This window comes from Halichoerus grypus, chromosome 15, assembly GCF_964656455.1.
Source record: "Halichoerus grypus chromosome 15, mHalGry1.hap1.1, whole genome shotgun sequence".
In the NCBI taxonomy this organism is placed as follows: Eukaryota; Metazoa; Chordata; class Mammalia; order Carnivora; family Phocidae; genus Halichoerus; species Halichoerus grypus.
The window spans coordinates 56,314,815-56,339,243 of NC_135726.1; the positions used below are offsets into that span (position 1 = coordinate 56,314,815).

At 41.1% G+C, this 24,429-nt stretch overlaps 1 protein-coding gene across 1 annotated transcript; it reads left to right on the forward strand.

Moving 5' to 3' along the window:
* The first annotated feature begins 241 nt into the window (after positions 1-241).
* On the forward strand, positions 242-21,005 carry LOC144380289 (uncharacterized). The gene is made up of 4 exons (XM_078063431.1): positions 242-390; positions 5,688-5,779; positions 7,156-7,282; positions 18,547-21,005. The coding sequence occupies exons 2-4, from the start codon at positions 5,765-5,767 to the stop codon at positions 20,088-20,090; spliced, it is 1,686 nt and encodes a 561-aa protein (XP_077919557.1). The 5' UTR covers positions 242-390; positions 5,688-5,764; the 3' UTR covers positions 20,091-21,005.
* Positions 21,006-24,429: the final 3,424 nt, after the last annotated feature.

Below are 24,429 nucleotides of genomic sequence, written 5' to 3' on the forward strand. Positions count from 1 at the left end.
GCTCCTCCATAGCTCCGCCCCATCCTGCCCCGGGTTTAGGGCCAAGGTGTGGGCAGGGCGTGAGTTCCCCTATTGCCGGAAGCGCAATATCCAGGCCTCGCCCCAGCCCCGCCCACAGGCGGTGTGCGTCAGAGCCAGGCCACTGTTCGCATCCCGCCCATTACCGGAAGCACTCTCCGCGGGCCCTGCCCAATCCCGCCGTTCCATCGGCGCGCACGCGCAGCTTTTCACCGACCCGGAAGCAGCTGGCAGGGAGCGAACGTCAAATTGGCCTCTGAGGGTTTTGAACTTTCTCTTTTCTACGTGAGCGTCTCCGTCCCCAGGCCTGCACTCCTGGGGTCTGGGGTCTCCGCGCGCATTAGAGTCGCCTCAGCCCCGCCTCCCACCGCGGTAAGTAGGGTGTCGCGGAGAGACACACGGAGCCCTGCGAGCGGCGCTGCCGGCCCGGGGGTCCCGGTGCGTTCAGGCTCCCATTTTTCGGAGTCGGTCCCCGCCTGTGGTGTCCCGGCCCGCGGGCCTTCAGACGCCGCCTGCCGCGTGGTCGCCTTGCTCCACGCCGTCCCTGGCACCGCTCCCACCCGCGCCGTGGGCGTCCAGGGAGATGGGCGTGTGCGCCTCGCGCCGCAGCCTGGCCCGGCTCGGCCCATAGAGGCGCGGAGTCTGGCCCTGGCCCTGGGATTGCGCAGACCCCGCCGCCCTCCCGAGATCCCCCCGTGCAGCCCCGCATACAGTGAGAGGACCGATGCCCGGGAACGGCACCCTCCTCGGTGCGGGCTTTCGGGAGCGGGATTTAGGGCGGAAGATCGCGGGGAGGCACGGAGCAGGTGCCCTCCCCCCCGCGAGGATGGGGGGCCTTGTGGAAGCCGTGACTGCAGAAGGCAGGCCCGGACAGCGGCCGACGAGGGAGGGGGGGAGCAGGAGAAGGAGGATGGCGGAGGAGAGATCCGTGAGCCGGTCCGTACAGAGACGGCAGGATAGAGGATGCGGAGGGACCTGCCAGTGAGGCCGTAAGAGCGGAAGACAGGAACTCAGGAAAGTCGCAAGCGGAGAAAAGAAAAGAGCGAAATGTGGACAAAGGGAGGCGCTGCAGAAGAAGGGGAGCGGAACAGTCGGGGCCCCTGGTTATCAGAAGTGGGGCAACAGGGCGAGGTGCTTTACGCAGACAGCGGGGAGAAAATGGTTGTGAGCCTGCGATTGGCAGGTATGACGGCCCAGAGAGACACAGCAGTGCGAGAGCTTAGCCAGAGGGGGCGCCAGTGAGTCGGGGCAGAGGGAACGGACCTGGGAGAGCCCAGGACACAGATGGGGGTGGGGCGGGGAGAGAGGCCGACATTGATGGAGATCGGAGCAGTCGGAAAGCTTGGGCTGAAAGAGTAAGGGAAGGTGAACTAGGTCTCAGGAGCTCCCCGGAAATTGTAGGTGTAGGGAAAGGAAGAGAGAAAAGGGGAGAAAGCAAGGGAGGAGACGGGGGAATCACAGGAAAGGAGAAAACGGGGGAGTGAATCAGGAAAGAGAAAGACATGAACAGATTAGTAGACAAATCCTTCGGAGGGAGAAAGAAGGGGAACGCAGATCTGGGTGAGTGGTGGTTAATGGGACATGGGTGATTCAGTTGTGATATAGTGACCTGTGTCTCCATAATGTATTTAACTTTAAATTTGCTTGTTTGAATTGGACAGTTGAGAAAGAGAATTACAGAACTGTGTATAAGGCTCGTGCATTTTATAATTATTAGCATCATAAGAGAGCTTGCATTTGCAACCCTTAATCAGCCAGAGAGAGGGGAGAGACCTGTGTCAGTCATTTATGGGTCACCCTCTTATCCTGGGATCCTATGGAGAGATGGACTAGAACTAGAAATTCCTGAATCGCTCCTTGCATGATGCTTTTTAAAGCAATATTAAAAGTGCTTCTTTTTCTTTGAAATGGATTTACTTTTTCTTTCTACCTCTCTTGCATTTAATTCATTTTTTAAGCCAAATTGAGGTAAATGTTAGTGTATTGGACATTTACTATTCTGTAAATAATCATTAACTTCTGCAATAAGTTTTGGTGACATCTTAAACCAGCTCTTATGATTCTTTTCTAAATATTAGGTAGTTGCATAATGTTAAAAGCTTTGACCCCCAAGCATTGCTTGGGTGGCTCAGTCAGTTAAGCATCTAACTCTTGATATCAGCTCAGGTCATGATCTCAGGGTTGTGAGATCCAGCCCCAGCTAGGGCTCTGCACTGGGGATGGAGTCTGCTTGGGATTCTCTCTCTCCCTCTCAGTCAATCAATAAAAGCTTTGACCCCATTAGATAGTAGATTTTTAAAAAAATTACAACCTGGTTTTTTAAAAAATATATTGTATGTAATTCAGGTGAGAACCCTTGCATTCTTTACTCATTATCATATATTGGAACATTGTTTGGTAGTTAGTAAATAACTCTGGACTATTTCAGTGTGAATCTGGTAAGGGTGCCCATGATCTTAACAGTCACAACCTAGTTTAGTAAGTTAGTGTAATATTCCACAGGGTCTCTTCTTCCTTGATGTCATTTGTCTAATTAGTGAGATGTCAGCTCCAAAGGAGATGTCCCTTCAGGTCCCTCAGGTCCAGCATATTGAAGGTGGGCTGGATTGACTCTGAACTTTGTTCCAGTAGAACTGATCTATTCATGGTAAGTTAATATGCTCAGAGCTTACTTCTGTAGCTGATCCTCTTTCAAAGTGTTCAGTACCAAATCTCTGTGTTTATCATTTTATATGTTTAAAATATTTCCCCATTGATGGGGCACCTGGGTGGCTCAGTCAGCTAGCTGGGCCTCTGCCTACCACTCAGGTCATGATCCTGGGATCCTGAGATCTAGCCCCGTCTTGGGCTCCCTGCTCAGCGGGGAGTCTGCTTCTCCCTCTCCCTCCCTCTCCTTGCTTGCTCTCTCTCTCATATAAGTAAGTGGAATCTTTAAAAATAAATAAATAAAATAAGATATTTCCCCATTGATTAAAACAACAAAAGAAGTTTCTTTTGCTCAGGCATATTTTGGATGATCCTGGAATTTTTCTTTTTTAATGTTATTTTTTATTTTAAGGAGTGCACTTTATTTATTTATTTACTTACTTACTTAACTTACTTATTTAAGTGAGCTCCACACCCAGCATGGAGCTTGATCTCCCAATCCTGAGATAGAGTCTCATGCTGTACCCACTGAGCCAGCCAGGCACCCTGATCTTTGAATTTTTGAAAAGGAGTTGAGATGATAAGGATAAAGACAAAGTGCCCCATGCTTCATTCAATTCTGGACTATTTCAATTCAATTCATTTCAAAATTCCAGTTACATGCAGTTCTCACTGAACTCAGATGTTCTCAAGGTAACTTGTGAAAAGGCTTCCCTCTTAGGCCTCAGTCATGGAGATGAAGTACAAGAGCAGGAAATCTGAGTGACCATGATCCCTAAAGTGATTGAAATTTTGCATGTGTGTCTGTGTGGCATTTTTCTGCTGGAGGGTTACCAGTTGTAATTAGAAGATTAAGTTGGTCCTAGCCCAACAACAACAAAAAATACTGTGAGGAAAGAGGCAAGGCGTAGCTCAGAGCCAGAGAATAAATTTACAATGAGTAAATCTGAAGTCAGATCATGTCAGTTCCCAGCATTTAATTCTCCATTGGCTTCCCATCACCCGCATGAAAAAAATCCAGACTCCTGGGTGTGACAGTGGAAAGCAAGACAACAAAAGAAAAATAGGTAAATGGTAAAAAAGTAGGCAAAAGACCACAATAGACATTTCTTCAGAGAAGATACACAGATGGATGGCCAATAAGCTCATGCAAACATGCTCAATGATCCTAATCATTAGGGGACTGCACATCAAAACCACAGGGTGATACTGCTTCATACCCAGTTGTGTGACTATGTTCAAAACAGGGGTACGGCTCAGAAAAGAACAAGCCCTGGAGAATGGGGTGAAACTAAAAGTATTGTGCACTGCCCCAAGCACTGTAAATGGTGCATTCCCATAAAAAAAAAAGTTAGTGATTTCTTTTAAAAAGTAAACATAGAATTATGGTGGGTACATACCCAAAGAAATTGTAAACAGGAAAGTGATCAGGTATTTTTACATTTTCTAAATCTCCTGGTTAATTCACTGTCTTTGATCAGCAACATGTTGAACAGTGATCACTCCTTACTTTAAGCATGTTTTTTCATGGCTATGAAAAATCTTATCTATCATCGGTGTGTCTGTTTCAGTTTTCTTCTCTCCACCCTCTGCTGATTTTTCCTTAACTCCCTGCTCTCTGATTGGAAGAGCACCCCACAGAATAGTCATGGACCTCTTCTCTTCTCTATACCCAGTGACTTTCCATGTGACCATATCTCATTCACAGGGGAGTGTGACCCTAGGGGTCTCCCAGATTCACACTCCATCTCAGACCTCTGCCCTGAACAGTTTGTGTTGCCCACTTGTCTCCTTGACATCTCTGCTGGGACATCTCCACCTTACGGTGTCCAAACATGACCTCCTGAACTCCCCCAGTTGTGTTCCTTGCAGTCCTCCACCTCCCAGAAAAGAGCGGTGCCATCTTCCTGGAGCTTTGGTGACCATCAAAATACACAGCATATTTTCAGAATATACGGTATATTACATTATCCATGTGTGTTTTCCCTTAAGGAGTGGAAAAGAAAAAAAAAAGACAATATGGGTGGGAGAGTACAGGGCTTCCAAAATTCACTTGAGTTGGAGGAGAACATTGTCTGAGGACCACGGCCGGACATTCCTGATCTATTTCTGTGACCTGATCCCCTGCTTGTCTCCTCCTCCCTCACTGGGATTGAGGCCCACAGATGTCTTTGCTGTTCTTGTGGCCAGGGTCAGCACTGCCTCAGGGCTTTCCCAAGGGTGGTCCCTCTGTCTAGAATTCTCTGACTCTTCAAATGCAGGTGGTGAACTTCCTTCCACAGGTGTTTGTTGTGATATCACCTTCTCATGGGGCCATCTCTGACACTGCCATGTCCCATTCTAGCCTCCCTCCAACCCCCCATTCTGGCCTGTAATGCCTGCTCTGCGTGGGTCTCTCTGCTCCTTCCTTTTCCACTGTCTGGATACAGGGGACAGGGCCCTAGGAGGGAGCAGAGCCACAGGTGGGTGGGGTGCTGGGCTGGTCTCCTCTGGTGTGCCACCCTGACTTCCCATGGGATTGCTGAGGCATTTTGCACATTCCTCCTGTGCCCAGTCCCCAGAGATTTCTCTTCTTGTGTTTGGGGTTATGGGGCTCAGCCTCAGTGGTGTTGAAAGTGCCCCAGGTGATTCTAATCTATATCCAGCATTGAGCACCAGGACTCCAGGTCATCCATTAATGAGAACTAAAAGCAGCCCCTGATCTCGAGAGAGGTGAGGGGGGTTGTTCTCTACATGGAGTGTTATCAGGGCGGGTCTGTGACTTTAAAGGGAGGGTTAGTGCAGCCCAGATCCCCACTGCTGCAGCTCATGTGTGTGCTTCGCCAGGAGGGGAGTGAGTTCTGCAGGAAGAGGTCACAATACTCACTTGCTGGTCTCCATGTAGCAGTACACTGTCCCTGAATCCCTCCTGTGGCAGTGGGCAGCAGAGGGGCGGGGGGGGGGGGGATCTTCCTGTGTGTGTGGTTGTGGCACAGGACGGTGTATGTTGACCAAGTTCTAAACAGCATATATTTGACACTCAGGATTGACGTCTCAAGACCCATCTTGCCTGGCAGAGAAGCCCAGAGGAGGGAGAAGAGGAAAGCCCAGAGAGTCAGGAATGACTCATTCTCGGGTAAAGTCATATCTCAGTTCCTTGTTCTGTCTTCTGTGTCCTCACCTCCACGTGGCTGGGCTCCTCACACTCTGAAGTGTCCCTCCTGACATGTTTGCTCATGCTCACCCCAGGACCTGCCCTCAGCCCCTCTGTCTGCCTGCAGATTGCAGCTCATACATTTCCATATATCTATTTAATGGAGATCGGAGTTAAATGTTATGTTAAAAAAATTTTTTTGCAGGGTTGTTTTTGTAAGCAGACTAAATAGAATAACATTGACAATTTTATTTACATTTAATACAATTTATTCACGTTTATTGTACCAGAAATACTGAAATGCACATGAGTAAAAAATGAGAGATAATGAAGATTTATTCTAAAAATAGATGTCATTTAGAGACTCCAGCTTTGATTTCAGTTACTCTCAGTGTGTGTTTACGTGTGCACATGTGTGTGTGGGCAGGAGCCTGTAGTGTGTAAAAAGATGTCATCATTTCATAAATAACTTTTATTTTAACTTTGAAAGTATGTTTGAAATATTTTTCATGGCCTTAAATTTTTTCTACACCACCACATAAATAAATAAATAAATAGCAGTAAGAATACTAACTATGTTTATGCATGTGTGTGTGCATGCAGATATGTTGACCTTTTATCCAGGCTTATGTTTCAACCTTGAACTTGTTTCATGTTTTCTCCATTAGAAAACCCTCTGTCAACAGACTTTTACTGTTGTATCCATTACTTTACTCTCTGATTGCTGCGAGTTCCATCCTAAAGCCTGACCACTTGGTTCAGGTGCAGGCTCTGCCATTTATTACCTGTTTGACCAGACGCACATTCCTTAGAGTGTGTGTGACAGAGTTGGGTCCTGTGTAAGATGGGAACAAATACTAATTTAATGGGATGCTATGTCCTTAAACAAGTTAACACTTGCAAAGCATTAGAGTAATGCTTACCATATGGGGAGTGTTCAAAACTTTTAGTCCGTTTGGTTATCATCAGCTTCCATTTTTCCAGTTTTCATCCTTCATTGACACTACTATGCATTTGGTCATCCCTGAAGACATAATTCATGCTCTAGCTTATGTAGAAATTAGCTGTCATGTGGTGTATACAACATACTATTTAGAACCTACATATAGTCTACCATTTGTTGACGTTTTTTCATTTGTCTGTTTTACCTGGCATAATATTATAAAATTCAGTAGTTTAGCTGATGGAAATTCCCTGATGGAAAAGTGTAACATATCCATATTGCTCAAAATTATCTTTAATGTATTTATCTGATTATTTATTTCTGTCTAATTGACCTTCTACCTCTTTCCTCCTCTCATTTTTGTGAAATAAGTACTCTTCTTATGGCCTCTTGGTGAAACGTGCTTTCATTTCAGGAACTGTTGACCTTCAGGGATGTGGCCATAGAATTCTCTCCGGAGGAGTGGGAGTGCCTGGACCCTGCTCAGAGGGCCTTGTACAGGGACGTGATGGTGGAGAACTACAGGAACCTGGTCTTCCTGGGTGAGGATTAGTTTCCCTACAGAGGTTGGGTACTGCTCTGGTGTATCTTTGTGTTTTTCTTGGGGATTTCTTGGGAGCCCCTTTCCTGCTTGACTGAAATCGAAGCCCTGCTGATTCAGAAATGAAAAGCTTCCCAATGTGGTATCTGGATTTTAAACGCAGATGATCATGCAGGTAGTGGTGGTGCTAGAAGGAACAAGACCTTATGTCAAAACTTTAAAATACCACATTGCCTGGTTTTACACCCGTAATTTTGATTTGGTCGTTGTGGGAAGAGAGCTGGATATCTGTATATGTCAAACATTTAAGCATTTGGAAGAGTGTCACTGAACAAATGTGTGAAATGCTATTCTAGACCCGCCTGTAATGAATGTCCTTGGTCTCAGCTGACAGAGGGCTGGGAAAACCCCAGGACATCATCTGCTGTTTTCCATATCAGCAGGATTCTCTTTCTGAGCTGAATATTATCTCCACTGTGGAGAGTGCTTGCTCTGAAATGCTAAGAGTGGGGTAAAACAAGCAACAAAACCCAGGTGGGTGGGAAGGCGGGAAAGATGTTAACACAAGTAGGGATAGATGGCAGAGAGAAAGTGACTTCCAGAAATGTCATTTGGAACATTCCCCCCGGATAGGAGAGGTGGTTGGAAAAGAAGAGTTGATTCCTCATGGGCTCTCAAAGGAACTCGTTGTTCTCCCTCTCCTTCACTCTCTTCTTTGTATGTGTGTGTTTCTGTGCCCTCGGTGGTTCTGCTGCTCTTGTAGCAACAAGGGCAATATTTAACATGACCCAGACATGCTGTTCTCTGCCCCCCTAGGGCCCTTTACTGGTTCAACCTTGGGGAGCACATGAAGGGCTCTTTGTAAGGGGTATTCTTCCTTCCTTAGCCTCTCCTTCCCTACTCAGTCCACACAGATCTGATCTGTATGTTTACAAATCCATATGACAATAACACCCCTCACCTCATGTCCGTTTCGTGTGTGAAACTATGTTGAGAGATTCAGTAATAGAATTTCAGGTAGTTAGAGGCAGCCAGCCTAAGAGAAACTGTTATTTCTACATAATATAAGCAGACTTAGCTTCAAAATTTTAACATATTAAAATCAGAAAATACCTATTTTTTAAATCTATTGTGAAATTAATCACTCACATTTTTAGTTATTTAAAAAATGAACTTTTAGGGCACCTGGGCGTCTCAGTCGTTAAGCGTCTGCCTTCGACTCAGGTCATGATCCCAGGGTCCTGGGATCGAGTCCCACATCGGGCTCCCGGCTCGGTGGGAAGCCTGATTCTCTCTCTCCGACTCCCCCTCCTTGTGTTTCTGCTCTCGCTATCTCTGTCAAATAAATAAAATCTTTTTTTAAAAAAATTAAAAAAAAAATAAAAATGAACTTTTAATCAAACTGGAATTCACATGACATAAAATTAACCATTTATGTTTTATTTTTTTAAATTATGTTATGTTAGTCACCATACAGCGCATCATTAGTTTTTGATGTAGTGTTCCATGATTCATTATTTGTGTATAACACCCAGTGCTCTTTGCAACACGTACCCTCCTTAATACCCATCACTCATCCCCCCACCCACCTCCCCTCTGAAACCCTCAGATTGTTTCCCGGAGACCATAGTCTCTCATGGTTCATCTCTCCCTCTGACTTCTCCCCCTTCAGTTTTCCCTTCCTTCCCCCCAGTTTCCTCCGTGCTATTCCTTATGTTCCACCCCTCTAGTTCCATCCATGTTGATGCAAATGGTGCGTATTCATCCTTTCTGATGGCTGAGTAATATTCCATTGTATATATGAACCACATCTTCTTTATCCATTTGTCTGTTGAAGGGCATCTCGGCTTCTTTCACAGTTTGACTATTGTGGACATTACTGCTATCAACATTAGGGTGCATGTGGCCCTTCTTTTCACTACATCTGTACCTTTGGGGTAAATACCCAGGAGTGCAATTGCTGGGTCATAGGGGAGCTCTATTTTTAACTGTTTGAGGAACCTCCATACTGTTTTCCAAAGTGCCTGTACCAATTGCATTCCCACCAACAGTGTAAGAGGGTCCCCCTTTCTCCACATCCTCTCCAACATTTGTTGTCTCCTGTCTTGTTAATTTTTGCCATTCTAACTGGTGTAAGGTGGTATCTCAATGTGGTTTTGATTTGAATTTCCTGATGCCTAATGATGTTGAACATTTTTTCATGTGTCTGTTAGCCATTTCTATGTCTTCTTCAGAGAAGTGTCTATTCATGTCTTCTGCCCATTTTTTGACTGGTTATTTGTTTTTTTGGGTGTTGAGTTTGAGAAGTTCTTTATAGATCTTGGATACCAGCCCTTTATCTGTAATGTCATTTGCAAATATCTTCTCCCATTCCGTGGGTTGCCTCTTAGTTTTGTTGACTGTTTCCTTTGCTGTGCAGAAGATTTTGTCTTGATGAAGTCCCAGAAGTTCATTTTTGCTTTTGTTTCCCTTGCCTTTGGAGACGTGTCCTGAAAGAATTTGCTGTGGCTGAGGTCGAAGAGGTTACTGTCTGTGTTCTCCTCTAGGATTTTGATGGATTCCTGTCTCTCATTGAGGTCTTTCATCCATTTAGAGTTTATCTTTGTGTATGGTGTAAGGGAATGGTTGAGTTTCATTCTTCTGTATATAGCTGTCCAATTTTCCCAGCATCATTTATTGAAAAGACTGTCTTTTTTCCATTGCATATTTTTTCCTGATTTGTTGAAGATTAGTTGACCATAGAGTTGAGGGTCCATATTTGGGCACTCTATTCTGTTCCATTGATCCATGTGTCTGCTTCTGTGTCAGCACCATGCTGTCTTGGTGATCACACCTTTGTAATACAGCCTGAAATCAGGCAATGTGATGCCCCCAGCTTTGTTTTTCTTTTTCAACAATTCCTTGGCGATTTGGGGTCTTTTCTGGTTCCATACAAATTTTAGGATTGTTTGTTCCAGCACTTTGAAAAATGCCATTGGTATTTTGATTGGGATGGCATTGAAAGTATAGATTGCTCTGGGCAGCATAGACATTTTCACAATGTTGATTCTTCTGATCCATGAGCATGGAATGTTTTTCCATCTTTTTGTGTTTTCAATTTCTTTCATAAGTGTTCTGTAGTTTCTGGAGTACAGATACTTTACCTCTTTGGTTAGGTTTATTCCAAGGTATCTTATGGTTTTTGGTGTTATTGTAAATGGAATCAATTCCCTAATTTCTCTTTCTACAGTTACGTTGTTAGTGTATAGGAAAGCAACTGATTTCTGTGCATTGATTTTTGTACCCTGCCACATTACTGAATTGCTGTATGAGTTCTAGTAATTTGGGGGTGGAGTCTTTTTGGTTTTCCACATATAGTATCATGTCATCTGGGAAGAGAGAGAGTTTGACTTCTTCTTTGCCAATTTGAATACCTTTTATTTCTTTTTGTTGTCTGATTGCTGTTGCTAGGACTTCTACTACTATGTTGAGTAATAGTGGTGAGAGTGGGCATCCTTGTAGTGTTCCTGATCTTAAGGAAAAAGCTCTCAGCTTTTCCTCATTGAGAATGATATTCGCTGTGGGCTTTTCATAGATGGTTTTTGTGAACTTGAGGAATGTTCCCCCATCCCTACACTCTGAAGAGTTTTAATCAGGAAAGGATGCTGTATTTTGTCAAATGCTTTTTCTGCATCAATTGAGAGGATCACATGGTTCTTTTCTATTATTAATATGTTCTATCACACTGATTGATTTGCAAATACTGAACCACCCTTGCATCCCAGGAATAAATCCCACCGGGTTGTGATGGATAATCCTTTTAAAGTACTGTTGGATCCTGTTGGCTAGGATCTTGTTGAGTATCTTGGCATCCATATTCATTAGGGATATTGGTCTGTAATTCTCCTTTTTGATGGGGTATTTGCCTGGTTTTGGGATCAAGGTAATGCTGGCCTCAGAATGAGTTTGGAAGTTTTCCTTCTGTTTCTATTTTTTTGAAACAGTGTCAGGAGAATAGGTACTGTTTCTTCTTTAAATGTTTGGTAGTATTCCCCTGGGAATCCATCTGGCCCTGGGCTCTTGTTTTTTGGGAGGTTTTTGATTACTGCTTCAATTATGCTACTGGTTATTGGTCTATTCAGATTGTCAATTTCTTTCTGTTTCAGTCTTGGTTGTTTATAACTTTCCAGGAAGGCATCCATTTCTTCCAGGTTGCTTAATTTACTGGCATATGGTTGCTGATAATAATTTCTAATAATTGTTTCTATTTCCTTGGTGTTAGTTGTGATCCCTCCCCTTTCATTCGTAATTTTATTAATTTGGGTTCTTTCTCTTTTCTTTCGGATGAGTCTGGCCACAGGTTTATCAATCTGTTAATTCTTTCAAAGAACCAGCTTCTAGTTTCATTGACCTGCTCTACTGTTTTTCTGGTTTCTATTTCATTGATCTCTGCTCTAATCTTAATTATTTCTCTTCTCCTGCTTGGTTTAGGTTTTATTTGCTTTTTCTTCTCCAGTTCCTTTAGGTGTAAGGTTAGCTTGTGCATTTGGGATTTTTCTACTTTTTTGAGTGAGGCTTGGATGGCTATGTATTTCCCCCTTAGGACCGCCTTTGCAGTATTCCATAGGTTTTGGACCAATGTGTTTTCGTTCTCATTGGTTTCCATGAATTAAGTTCTTCTTTAATTTTCTGGTTGACCCAAACATTCTTAAGCAGGATGGTCTTTAGCTTCCAAGTGTTTGAATTCCTTCCAAATTATTTCAAAGCATTGTGGTCTGAAAATATGCAGGGAATAATCTCAGTCTTTTGGTATTGATTGAGACCTGATTTGTGACCCAGTATGTGGTCTATTCTGGAGAAAGTTCCATGTGCGTTCAAGAAGGATGAGTATTCTGTTGTTTTAGGGTGGAATGTTCTGTATATATCTATGAGGTCCATCTGGTCCAATTTGTCATTCAAAGCTCTTTTTTCTTTGTTGATCTTCTGCTTAGATCTGTTTATTGCTGAGAGTGGAGTGTTGAGGTCTCCTTTATTTTGGTTAACAGTTGGCTTATGTAGTTGGCTGCTCCCATGTTAGGGGCATAGATATTTACAATTGTTAGATCTTCTTGTTGGATAGACCCTTTAAGAATGATATAGTGTTCCTCTGTATCTCTTACCACAGTCTTTAGGTTAAAATCTTAATTTTTCTGACATGAGAATTGCTACCCCAGCTTTCTTTTGAGGTCTCTTGGCATGAAAAATGGTTCTCACTTTCAGTGAGATGTATCTTTAGGTTCAGAATGAGTCTCTTGTAGATAGCATATGGATGGGTCATGTCTTTTTATCCAGTCTGCAACCCTGTGCTGTTTCATGGGAGCATTTAGGCCATTCACGTTGAGAGTGATTATTGAAAGATATGATTTTAGTGCCATCCTGTTGCCTGTGAAGTCCCTGTTTCTATAAATTGTCTCTGTGAATTTCTGGTCTAGACTACTCTTGGGTTCTTTCTTCTTTTATAGACCCCCCCACCCCTTAATATTTCTTGCAGGGCCGGCTTGGCGGTCACATACTCTTTCAGTTTCTGCCGGTCCTGGGAGCTCCTTGTCTCTCTATCCATTCTGAATGACAGCCTTGCTGGATAAAGTATCCTTGGCTGCATGTTCTTCTCATTTAGTACCCTGAATATGTCTTGCCAGCCCTTTCTGGCTTGCCAGGTCTCTGTGGACAGGTCTGACATTATTCTGATGTTCCTCCCTGTGTATGTAAGAAATCTCTTCCCCCTAGCTTTTTTCAGGATTGTTCCTTGGTTCTAAGATTTGCGAGTTTTCCTATTATATGTTGAGGCGTTGATCTGTTCTGTTTGATCTTGGGAGTGGTCCTCTCTGCCTCTTGGACATGAATGCTTGTTTCCTTCCCCAGATTAGGAAAGTTCTCAGCTATGATTTGCTCACATATATCTTCTAGTCCTCTATTTCCAGCCCCTCAGGGATCCCAGTAATTCTGACATTGGAACATTTCATGGCGTCAATAATCTCTCTCAGTCTGATCTCTTGGGCTTTCAGGAGTTTATCCCAGGCCTCCTCAGCTTTTTTCTTTTCTATCATCTTATCTTCTGGCTCACTAATTCATTCTTCTGTCTCATTTACCCTGGCTGCCAGAGTATCCAGTTTAGACTGCATCTCATTCATAGCATTTTTAAGTTCGGCCTGATTAGATCTCATTTCTGCCCGTAGAGATTCTATATTGTCACTAATATTTTTCTCAAGTCTTGTTATCGACTTCATAATTGCTACTCTGAAGTCTGTCTCTGACATCTTGCTGATACGCATATCCATTAGGTCTGTGGCAGAGGCCATAGTCTCTGATTCTTTTCTTTGTTGTGGGTTCCTTCTCTTAGTCATTCTTTTGAGGGTGCTTGAGGGAATGTACAGAGTCCAAAGTATTAACCATGACCCAAGTAAGATGCACCTGTTTTATATGGACCCCAGGGTTGTCTTCCTCTTGTTCTTCCAGCCTGTCTTCTGGGGGAGGGGCCTGCCGCACTGTTACTCAGGCAACCCTGCTTGGGCAGAGTTGTGCTGCCCCCTGTGGGGGGTGGGGAGTTGGGCTCAGTGAAAACCGTTTTTTTGAGCTTTTGTTCTCTTGTGTTCTATCACCTTCCCAGTGCCAGCTCCTGGCTGCTCCCTCCCCCTTCTGTTTATTTTCTGATATCTGCCCACAGAATCACGGCTCCACCTTTCATACCTCGAGACTGCTGGAGATTTTCTGCTTGTAGAGATCCAGATAGATATTCTTACATTTCAGGCTGATTTCATAGGTGTTCAGAATGGTTTGATAGATATCCAGCTAAATTCAGGAGACCGGTTGAAATAGGATCCCCTACTCCTCCGCCATCTTGCCCGGAATCAAAATTAACCATTTTAAAGTGAACATTTCGGTAGCATTTAGTGCATTTACCAGTTGTCCAACTACCACCTCTGCCTAAGTGCACAACATTCCCATCACTCCAAATTACTGTCCGGTACCCATAAATCAGTTTCTCCACATTTTCCTGTTGCCAGTCCCTGAAATTACCAGTCTGCATTGTGTTTCTGTTTATTCATTATAGATTTCTTCTTTTTCAATATTGTCTGGACTCTTCAGGGCCTGTCGCAGTTCCATATGTATTGGATCATGTTTTCCATTTCTCCAAGGAAGGTTTCTAGAATTTTCATAATGTGTATATAGAATACCTAGACCACTTTGGTAGATGTTACCATCTTTAAAAATATGATACCTTCCAACCCATAAATATGAAATGTCTTTTCTATTTATTTTGGTGTTTAATTTCTCTCAGCAGCATTTTATGCTTTTCAGTCTACAGGTCTTTCAGTGCCTATGTTAAGATTTTTTTCTAGGTATTTTATTTCTTGGATGTTTCGTTATATGTGGAATATTTTAACATTCCTTTCTCAGATTGTTCATTATAGTTTATAAGGCACAGCTGCTTTCATGTGTTGATACTGTGTCCTGCCACCTTCCTGACATCATTAGGACACATTGTTAGAGTAGGTTGTGTGTGTGTATTTTTTTTAAAGATTTTATTTATTAATTTGACAGAGAGAGAGAGGGCACAAGCAGAGGGAAGGGCAGGCAGAGAGAGCTAGAAGCAGGCTCCCTGCTAAGCAGGGAGCCTGTCCTGGGGCTGGATCTCAGGACCCTGGGACCATGACCTAAGCCGAAGGCAGAAGCTTAACTGACCAAGCCACCGAGGCGCCCTGTGTGTGTGTATTTTATGGAATTTTTTATACATAGTATCATGTCATCGGCACATAGAGATTATTGTCCTTTTTCTTCCCCAATATGTATATTTAAATTTTTTTTTCTTTCTTTTTTTGTCTTATTGGTCCTGGTAAAACTTGCAGTACAGTGTTGGATAGCACTGATAAAAGTCAGTATTCCATCACTTATTCCTTATCCTAGGGGGAAAGTATTACTCTTTCACCATTGACTATGATATGAACTGTGGGTTTTTTATAATAGACCTTTAAGAAGTTGAGGAAGTTCACTTCTGTTTTAAGTATGCTGGTGTTTTTAACATGAAAGAGTTCTAGGTTTTTTCAGATATTCAAATGTAGACAATGAGATGATTATGTAGGTTTTTCTTTTTTTCTTTTTACTATTAATCTAGATTATTATATTGATAGATGTTTACATGTTGAATTGTCAATCCTTGAATTCTTGGAGTAAGTCCCACTTGTTTATGTTGTGTAATTTTAATCTGTGTATTTAATTGGACAGTATGTTAATGAAGATATTTGCATCTATATTAATAAGTGATATTGGTTTATCATTTTCTTTTCATGTGATGTCTTTGGTTTGGTATCAGAATAATGTTGGCCTCAGAGAATGAATTAAGAAATGTTCATTCTTGGGACTGGGAGGGGAAAAAAAGAAGTGTTCCCTCTTATTTCTTGTTGTGGTGGTTTAGTTATAAGGAACTTCTTCACCTTTTGTTTATCTTGGAAGTTGTAATTGGTTGACTTTTTTGTCTCCCCCTCTTATCTGTCAACATTTTAAATATCGTATCCCATTGTCTCTGGACTTCATGATCTGGCTAAAAAATCAGCTCTGAAAGTTATTGTGCGTCCTTTGTATGTGATGCTTCTCCCTTCCTGCTTTCAAAATTCTCTTTTTTACCTTTGTCTTTCCACATATTGATTATGATTTGTTGCAGTGTGCATCTCTGTTGCAGTTTTTCTTAATTGCATGTTCACTGAGTTCTTAGATTTGTAGACTCTTGTCTTTTAACATTTAAGAAATTGTCTGCCATATTTCTTTCAATAATCCTGCCTCCTTCTCTTTCTCCTTTCTTCTTGGGACTCCCGTTGTTCATATGTTGGCCCACATGGTGTTGTCCTGAAGCACCATTAGACTCTATTCACTTATACTCAGTCTTTTTCTTTGTGCTCCTCATACAGGGTAATTTCAACTGATCCCCTACCAGTTATCTGAATCTTACTTCCACCTCATTAGACCTGATATTGAACCTCTCTATGAAATTTTTCTTTTCTTTTTTTCTTAAGATTTTATTTATTTATTTGAGAGAGAGGGAGAACATGAGAGCGGGGAAGGGCAGAGGGAGAGGAATAATCAGACTCCCTGCTGAGAAGGGAGCCCAATGTGGGGCTCGATCCCAGGACCCTGAGATCATGACCTGAGCTGAAGTCAGACACTTAACCAGCTGAGCCAGCTAGGTGCCCTTCTGAAATATTTCAATTCGGGTTCAGCTTCAGAATGTGTTTGGTTTCTTTTTCCATCTTCTATCTCTTTACTGATATTCTGTTGTTTATTTAAACAGTGTTTTCCTGATTGCTCTTTAATTCTTTGTCCATCATTCCCTTTAGCTTAAATAGTTGAATTAAAGTGTGTGTTTAGTAAGTCCAAAACTGGGCTTCCTTAGGGCCAGATTTTAGTTATTTATTTAATATTTATTTTTCTGTATGGGTTCTGCTTTATTGTTGTGTTGCCTCCTTTGTAACTTCTTCTTAAAAACAGGACATTTTGAATGTGTTGAAACTTTGGAAATCATAATATTATTCCTTCCCAGGGTTTCTTATGTTTATGATTGTTGTGTATTTATTTCCCTCAACAAATTTTGTGTGGTGTATTTTCTTTGTTACGTGTGGCCATTGATGCCTTTGGTTCACTTATTGGTCAGCTAGTGATTGAGCAGATTTCCTGAAACAGCTAGAACCAAACACAAATCAACTTTCCACTCTTTGTAGATGAGGTGTGTGTGTGTGTGTGTGTGTGTGTGTGTGTGTGTGTGTGTGTGTGTTGGGGAGTGCTTGAAACACACAGGGTAAAATTTTAAGACAACAGTGCCTTATCCTTCACTACTGCTTGCTCACAATCTGGTCAGCTGGAGGTACACGCTTGGGGGCTTCTCAGGTCTTTTCTCATGTGTCTGGTCCTGGGCATGCCTGCAACCTTCTAGGGTCCCTGGAACATGTGGGGGATTTTCAAAGCCTTACTCCCCAGTGCACCTCACTCCCCAGTGTTTTCCTCAGGGTTTTCAGTTTGCCCATTGTTTGCCTCACTTGTTATCCCTGCCCTAGGTGGCCGTGGCTACTAGACTTACCTGTAAATGTTTGTGACGAATGGCCCCTGGTCATTATCTCCATTTAGGTAGAGATCTGAGGTAGGCCAAAGAAAGCAAGCATTTTGAGCCACTCCTTCAGGGAGCCAGCAGGCAGATTAAAGAAACAAACAAATAACCAGTCACAATTCTTTGAAGATGCCATCTTTTCCCTGAGGTTTGGGAAGCCTGTATCCCTCGCAGACTGCCATCTTCAAGGCCACTTCCTAGCTGCGGTGCAGGGCACGGAGTCAGGGCAAGTTAAAACAGCTACCTTTTTCTTGATTAAGAGTGTGCCTTGTTGCTGGAATCCCGTGATTAATTTCCAGGGTTCTTATAAAGTTCATTCTGACAGTTTTTGGTAGTTCATCTCCTGCTGGAGTCTCCTGGAGTTCCCTTCTTTGCCATTTCCATGTCACAGAGCCCCACTGTTATCTCTATACTATTACATGTTTATCAGAACTTCTATTTCACAATGGATGATTTCAACATATTTTCCGTTTATGATACTGTGTGCTTCTCTTGAAATACAACCTCTTTCTTTTTTTTCTTATGGGTGAATTGTTTAAAATTCTAATGCCTATATATATTTCTTACAAATATACATATTCCTTAATAACTGCTGAATTTGTCTGGGGTTACTAACATGTTTATTTTTTCATTATTAATAGATAATTGTAGCATAGATTATGGAATATAAGTACAGGACACTGATTATTAACATTGCAGTATGCCTGTTCTACATGGATGCAGTTTTATAGCAAGTATTCAGAATATTTTGTTATTCTTAAAGCTTTGTTTTAATGTTGTGTACAGTAAGTATTCGATAATTGAGTTTGATATGTATTTTTCTTTTAAATATGAGCCACCTTTATGCCTCCTCTAGGTTGCTATGATCTTTGGGATACCTGTAGAAAATTCCAAAGTTTTCAGGGCTGTTGTAACTTTCGATCATAGGGCATTTATAAATAGGCTTCTCTGAAAATAATTTGAACTACCTGTAATCAGCCTTTCTTTATTGTGAAATCTTATCCTTTGTGTTTCTGTTCATTTGCATACCATGGTTGACAAATGTAATAGCTCTGTAATTACGAGTTTTATTTTTGGTGTAATACTTTTCATTATAAAATACCCATTTTCAAACTCTGGTTAATAGGAAGCCTATGATTCTTTCTATCTTACAGATATCTCTACCAGATGTGTGAGCAAAGAATTACCACCAAAAGAAGACATTAATAATGGAGAATTATTCCAAACATTAATTTTGGAAAGACACATAAGACATGAGTTTGAGGATTTTGATTTGAGAAAAATCCAAGACGTGAACAAATTTGAGACTCAGTGGCTTTATGAAGAAAAAAATTATGTAGAAGACACTGCAACCCATTACAAAAATCTCACCTGTAGAGAACATCAACAACATCATAAATTCTGTAATCATTTTCCTGTAAAGCACAATGTTTCCATAGGAAGAAATACATCTGAATATTACAAACATGATACGGTGAGTAAGGCACTAAAAAACAAGGTAGGTTATTTAGGAAGCAAGTATAGAAACTGTTTGGACAATACACTTGGATTAAGCTTTCATTCACATCTGACTGAACTGCAGAGATTTCAGACCCAAGAGGAAATTCATGAAAGTAATCAAGTTGAGAAGCCTACCAAAAAGACTTCAGTTTCACTTCAAAAAATTCCTTCTAGTGTCAAAATCAACATTTTTAATAAATATGGGAAGGTTCTTATGCATCCTTCATTACGGACACAACACCAGAAAACACCCAAAAGAGAAGAACCTTACAAATGTAATGAGTGTGGGAAGGCTTTTAGCCATTGCTCAACCTTAGCTAATCATCAAAGAATTCATTCTGAGCAGAAACCTTACAAAGGTAATGAGTGTGGCAAAGCCTTTAAGAGGTTCTCAAACCTTACGAGGCATCAGAGAATCCATGCTGGAGAGAAAACATATAAATGTAATATATGTGGTAAAGATTTTGCCACACAGTCACATCTCTGGGGTCATGAGCGAATTCATACTGGAGAGAAGCCTTACAAATGTAACGAGTGTGGCAAAGCCTTTTCTGATGGTTCATATCTTGCTCAACATAAGAATTTCCATTCTGGACAGAAACCTTACAAATGTAATCAATGTGGCAAGGATTTTGCCACGCGTTCACACCTCTGTATTCATAAGAGAATTCATACTGGAGAGAAACCATTTAGATGTAATGTATGTGGTAAGAATTTTATGATACCTTCACAGCTTTGGGGTCATGAGCGAATTCATACTGGAGAGAAGCCTTACAAATGTAGTGAGTGTGGCAAAGCCTTTTCTAGTGGTTCAAATCTTGCTCAACATAAGAGAATCCATTCTGGAGAGAAACCTTACAAATGTAATCAGTGTGGTAAGGATTTTACCACACGGTCATACCTTTGGAGTCATGAGAGAATTCATACTGGAGAGAAACCTTACAAATGTAATGAATGTGGCAAGGCCTTTATCAGGAGTTCAAATCTTACTCAACATAAGAGAGTTCATGATGGAGAGAAACCCTATAAATGTAATGTATGTGACAAGGCCTTTAGTCAGAATGCAAGCCTTACTGTTCACCAAAGAATTCATACTGGGGAGACACCTTATAAATGTCATGAGTGTGGCAAAGCCTTTAAGCACTACTCAAGCATCCATAAACACCATAATACACACAGAGTGAAGACACAAATATAAAGTGTGTGGTAAGACTTTTATTAAATGTTTATAGCTTTGGAATCATGAGAGAATTCATACCAGAGAGAAACCTTACAAATGTCATGAATGTGACAAATCCTTTAAGCACTGTTCAAGCCTGAGTAGACACCAGAATATACATAGAATGAAGATATAGATGTGGAGGTTGTGGCAAGGCTTTTATTAAATGTTCTCACATTTGGAGTCATGAGGGAATGCATACTGCAAAGAAATCTCACCAAAGAATGTAGCACAGCTTTCATGTCATGCCTCAGGATTCACCAAAGATTTCATGTCGGAGAAAACCCTACAAATACAATGAGTGCTGGTACATTGCTTAAGCAGGTTTCACAATACACTATGCATCAGAGAATTCTAGTAGTATGAACTAAGTCTAATTCTTGAAGATTAATCAAATCAAATGTTACACTCTGCAGGAGAATTAAAAGTCAAAATGTTTTAAAATTCATGAAATGATGGGTGTCAAAGGAGCAGGGATATCTGTGGAACAACCTGCTTATCTTCAGTTTATACGATCTTTTTATTTTCTATTTCTTGATGAGATTACTTGATTATTGACTTTGGACTTGTGGTTGAAAATCTGTTGATGATGTTATGTCTTCAACACAGACCTTTCATGAATTGCCACTAGTGTCTGTGATGGTTCCTTTTGTTTTGGTCCTAATGTAAATGGTATTTTGTTTTTAATTTTTAATTCACTTGTTTATTTCTGGTATCTAGGAAGGCCGTTAACTTTTGATCATTAACCTTGTATCCTGCTGCCTTGCTATAATTTCCATATTGTGTTTTATCTACCATACTTTGGGGCATCATAAAATTGTTCAGTGCTGTGGTGACAGGTACCACTGTTTTGTTCCTGGAATAAAAAGAAAGAACTCTCCCTTACTATACTAATATTCAGCAAATCTTGCAGTCGTTAAGTCCAACTTGGTCATGGGGCAGGTTCCTGTTGTACTATGTGGCAATCGGAGTATCTGCAGTTTATTAAGATCTCAGAAGCTGGGGCGCCTGGGTGGGGCAGTCAGTTAAGTATCTGACTCTTGGTTTCTGCTCAGATCATGATCTTGGGGTCATGAGATCAAGCCCTGCGTCTGACTCCGCACTCAGTGTGGAACCAGCTTAAGGCTCTCTCTCCCTCTGCCCAGCGTCCCCCTGCCCCCGCAGTCTCTTTCTTGCTCTAAATAAATAAATATGTCTTAGAAAAAAATCTCAGAAGCTTTATGCATAATTGGTGTTGCCATATAGAATAAATGTCTAAATATAAATGGAAGCTGGTCACAGACAAAATTATAAATAGCATACCAGAATCTAAACTACAAGGACAACTTATGAAAACAGCTAAATGTAGATCTAGATTACTGGAAGAACATCATCAACCACCTTTTTCCGTATATCGTGTTGATTACATGATGTGATTTGTTACCACCCCCAGTAGGTTTAAGTCCCCAGTCTGCTGCTAAACAGGATATGAAGTTACTGAAATCACTTAATACTGTGCTTCATAGTCCTCTTTAGAATGGAAGTAGTAGTTTCCACCCCCAGATTTGTGATGAATAGAGTTAACTCTCGTTGCGGCACAGATTCTTAATATTGTAGGTGTTTGTCCTTTCCTGAAGAGTTTGCCTGAGGGGGACAAATGGTAACATGGTACCTGCCATTTCGTAGACAAACCTGATTGATGTTTCCTGTATCCCTTTTCCTCACACGGCTGATGCAGTTCCACAGCTATGGTACAGCCTGGGGTCGTCATGGGAGAGAGAATTCATAGGGAATGTCACATGATGGAAATCTTTACGATGCAGGATAATACAAATTTCACAAGCAGCAAAATTCCCCATAAACAAAATGGATCCATGACTTTCACGTATAATTGCCTTCTCCCCAACTGTTGAGAGTTTGTTGAAAGTTCTACAAGTCACTTATTTGTGATCATGGGAGTCCATGCTGTGAAACCTCTTTCATGCCAACATGGCTGATAGGCAATATTATATAATACAGCATAATCTACGTAATTACCTTCTGAAGGTTCTCATCTATCCCCAGCACTGTATTTTTTTTTTAATATGCAGGAAACAAATGCATGGAATGATTTGATAATAGGATTGGATTCTCTTTCAGTTATATCTAGGTTATTTGAAGACATTTAAAACAGGATCCACATTGTAAATGTACTCAAGCAAAGAAATCCATCAAAAAGGTTTTTAGTGTCACAACCTGAAAGAATCCTTCCTAGTGTCAAAACCAACATTTGCATAAGGGTGGGCAAGTTTTGATTCCTTCTTTGTTGATAACAAAATAATACAGTTCTACATATTACAAAGAAACTGCAAAAGTAATGAACTTGGAAAATCTTTAGACAGGATGAATCTTTACTAATCAGAAATTCATACTGGAGAGATCTTAAAACTATACACAGTGGGGCACTGTATTTAACCAAGTCAAACATTATTAAACATTCGATAAATAAATACCTCAGAGTAATCTTCAAATGTAATATATAGCGCAACGTTTTCATCCAAAATTCAATCCTTGTGAGGTTACCACAATATTAATTTCGGAATGAAAACTTAAGAATTTTATGAGTAATGATACTCAAACCTTAGTAAATGTTAAGTAATTCAAATATTATAAACTTCAGAAGCCATAAGCAGGCTTAAAACTTATGAAACACCACATAATGTATACAGGAGTGAAACCTTACAAATTTAATATATTAAAAGCCTTTTTATCCAAAATGCCTTTATCTCCTCAGTTCTTACTGTAGAGTTCATCTTTAACACGTATGGATTTTAGAGAAACGTGGATATTAACTCATGGATATTGCCTTAAAGATTATTGAAGGTATAAATCAGACCTTTGGAAAATTGACAGTCTAACTTCACTTTCCTTTAGTGTTCATATAAAGAAAACTCACATGCCTGTCAAATGGCCCTGGAAATATTGCAAAAGTATTCTTTAACTGACATCAAACTCAAGTCTTCTAGAGAATATATACTCAAAAGAGCAGGATTATAATCCACACCTGACAGAACATTTAGAAATAGAAAAAGAAAAATGCTAACATAATTTTTTATGAAAGTGATACTCTGGATAAAAGTAAATTTAATAGGTCATTTTGTACCAAAAGGTCAATTATGAAGCGCCTAGAATTTTTCAATTAAAACAATGTATTCTCTGGGTTCTGCTATGGCCCAAACAGTATTTACTTTTTCTATTGTGTGTTTTCATTTTCTCCCTAAAATGGGTTTTATGTACCCGTCTTAACTTTCTCAATACAAAAATCTCCATAAAAAAACTAAAGTAAATTTGCAATTATATTTAGAAATTACTGAGAAATGAATTATGAGGTCACAAAAGTTTACCTCAAGTTGAGTTTATCAGTCACTTCAAGTGTGGAATACGTTGACAAACATAAAGAACAACTCAGATATATACTCTAAAAAAATTTTTTTTCTAAACAGTGAATGGTGACCTAAATATCACGTCTCAACCCCCATCTCCCACACACCAGGTCTTGTGCCTATGAACAGCTCTAGATATGAACACAGGATTGAGCCCATGATGAATGGGGCTAGAAATGGAAATGAAATTCCGAAAAATGTTGGTCAGTAATGGCATATTTCACATTGGTAGAGATTGCATTTCACATTTCAGTTTGCATCCCTTGCAAAGAAAGCCGCACTCCTTTCTTACTTCAATTGCTTATGTGCTAATGCAGGAGACATTCCTGGATCCAGCCATGGCCCCACATCACTCCCCACAGAGGACCTGGTCCCAGACCACTCAGTACATTTTGCCTGTCGCAGGATGCACATGTCTATCTCTAAGTGAAGTTTTTTTGCATTAAGTTTTTTATTTTATTTTTATTTATTTTATTTGAGAGCGAGAGGGAGAGCACAGAGCAGGGGTGGGGAAGCAGAGGGAGAAGGAGAAGCAGACTCCCCACTGAGCAGGGAGCCTGACATGGAGCTCTATCCCAGGACTCTAGGATCATGACCTGAGCCAAAGGCAGACACTTAATGGACTGAGCCACCCAGGCGCCCCAAGTTTTTTATTTTAATACCAAATATAGTTATTATTGTGTTATACTAGTTTCAGGTATACCATTTAATGATTCATGAATTGTATACATTACACAGTGCTCATCATGACAAGTGTGCTTTAAATGGCCGTCATCTATTTCTCCCATCCCCCCCCGACTCCCCCCCCCGCAACCTTCAGTGTGTACTATGTAGTTCAAAGTCCTAAACTCGTTTATCTCTCTTTTTTTCCTTTGTTCATTTATTTTGTTTCTTAGATTCCACACATTACTGAGTCA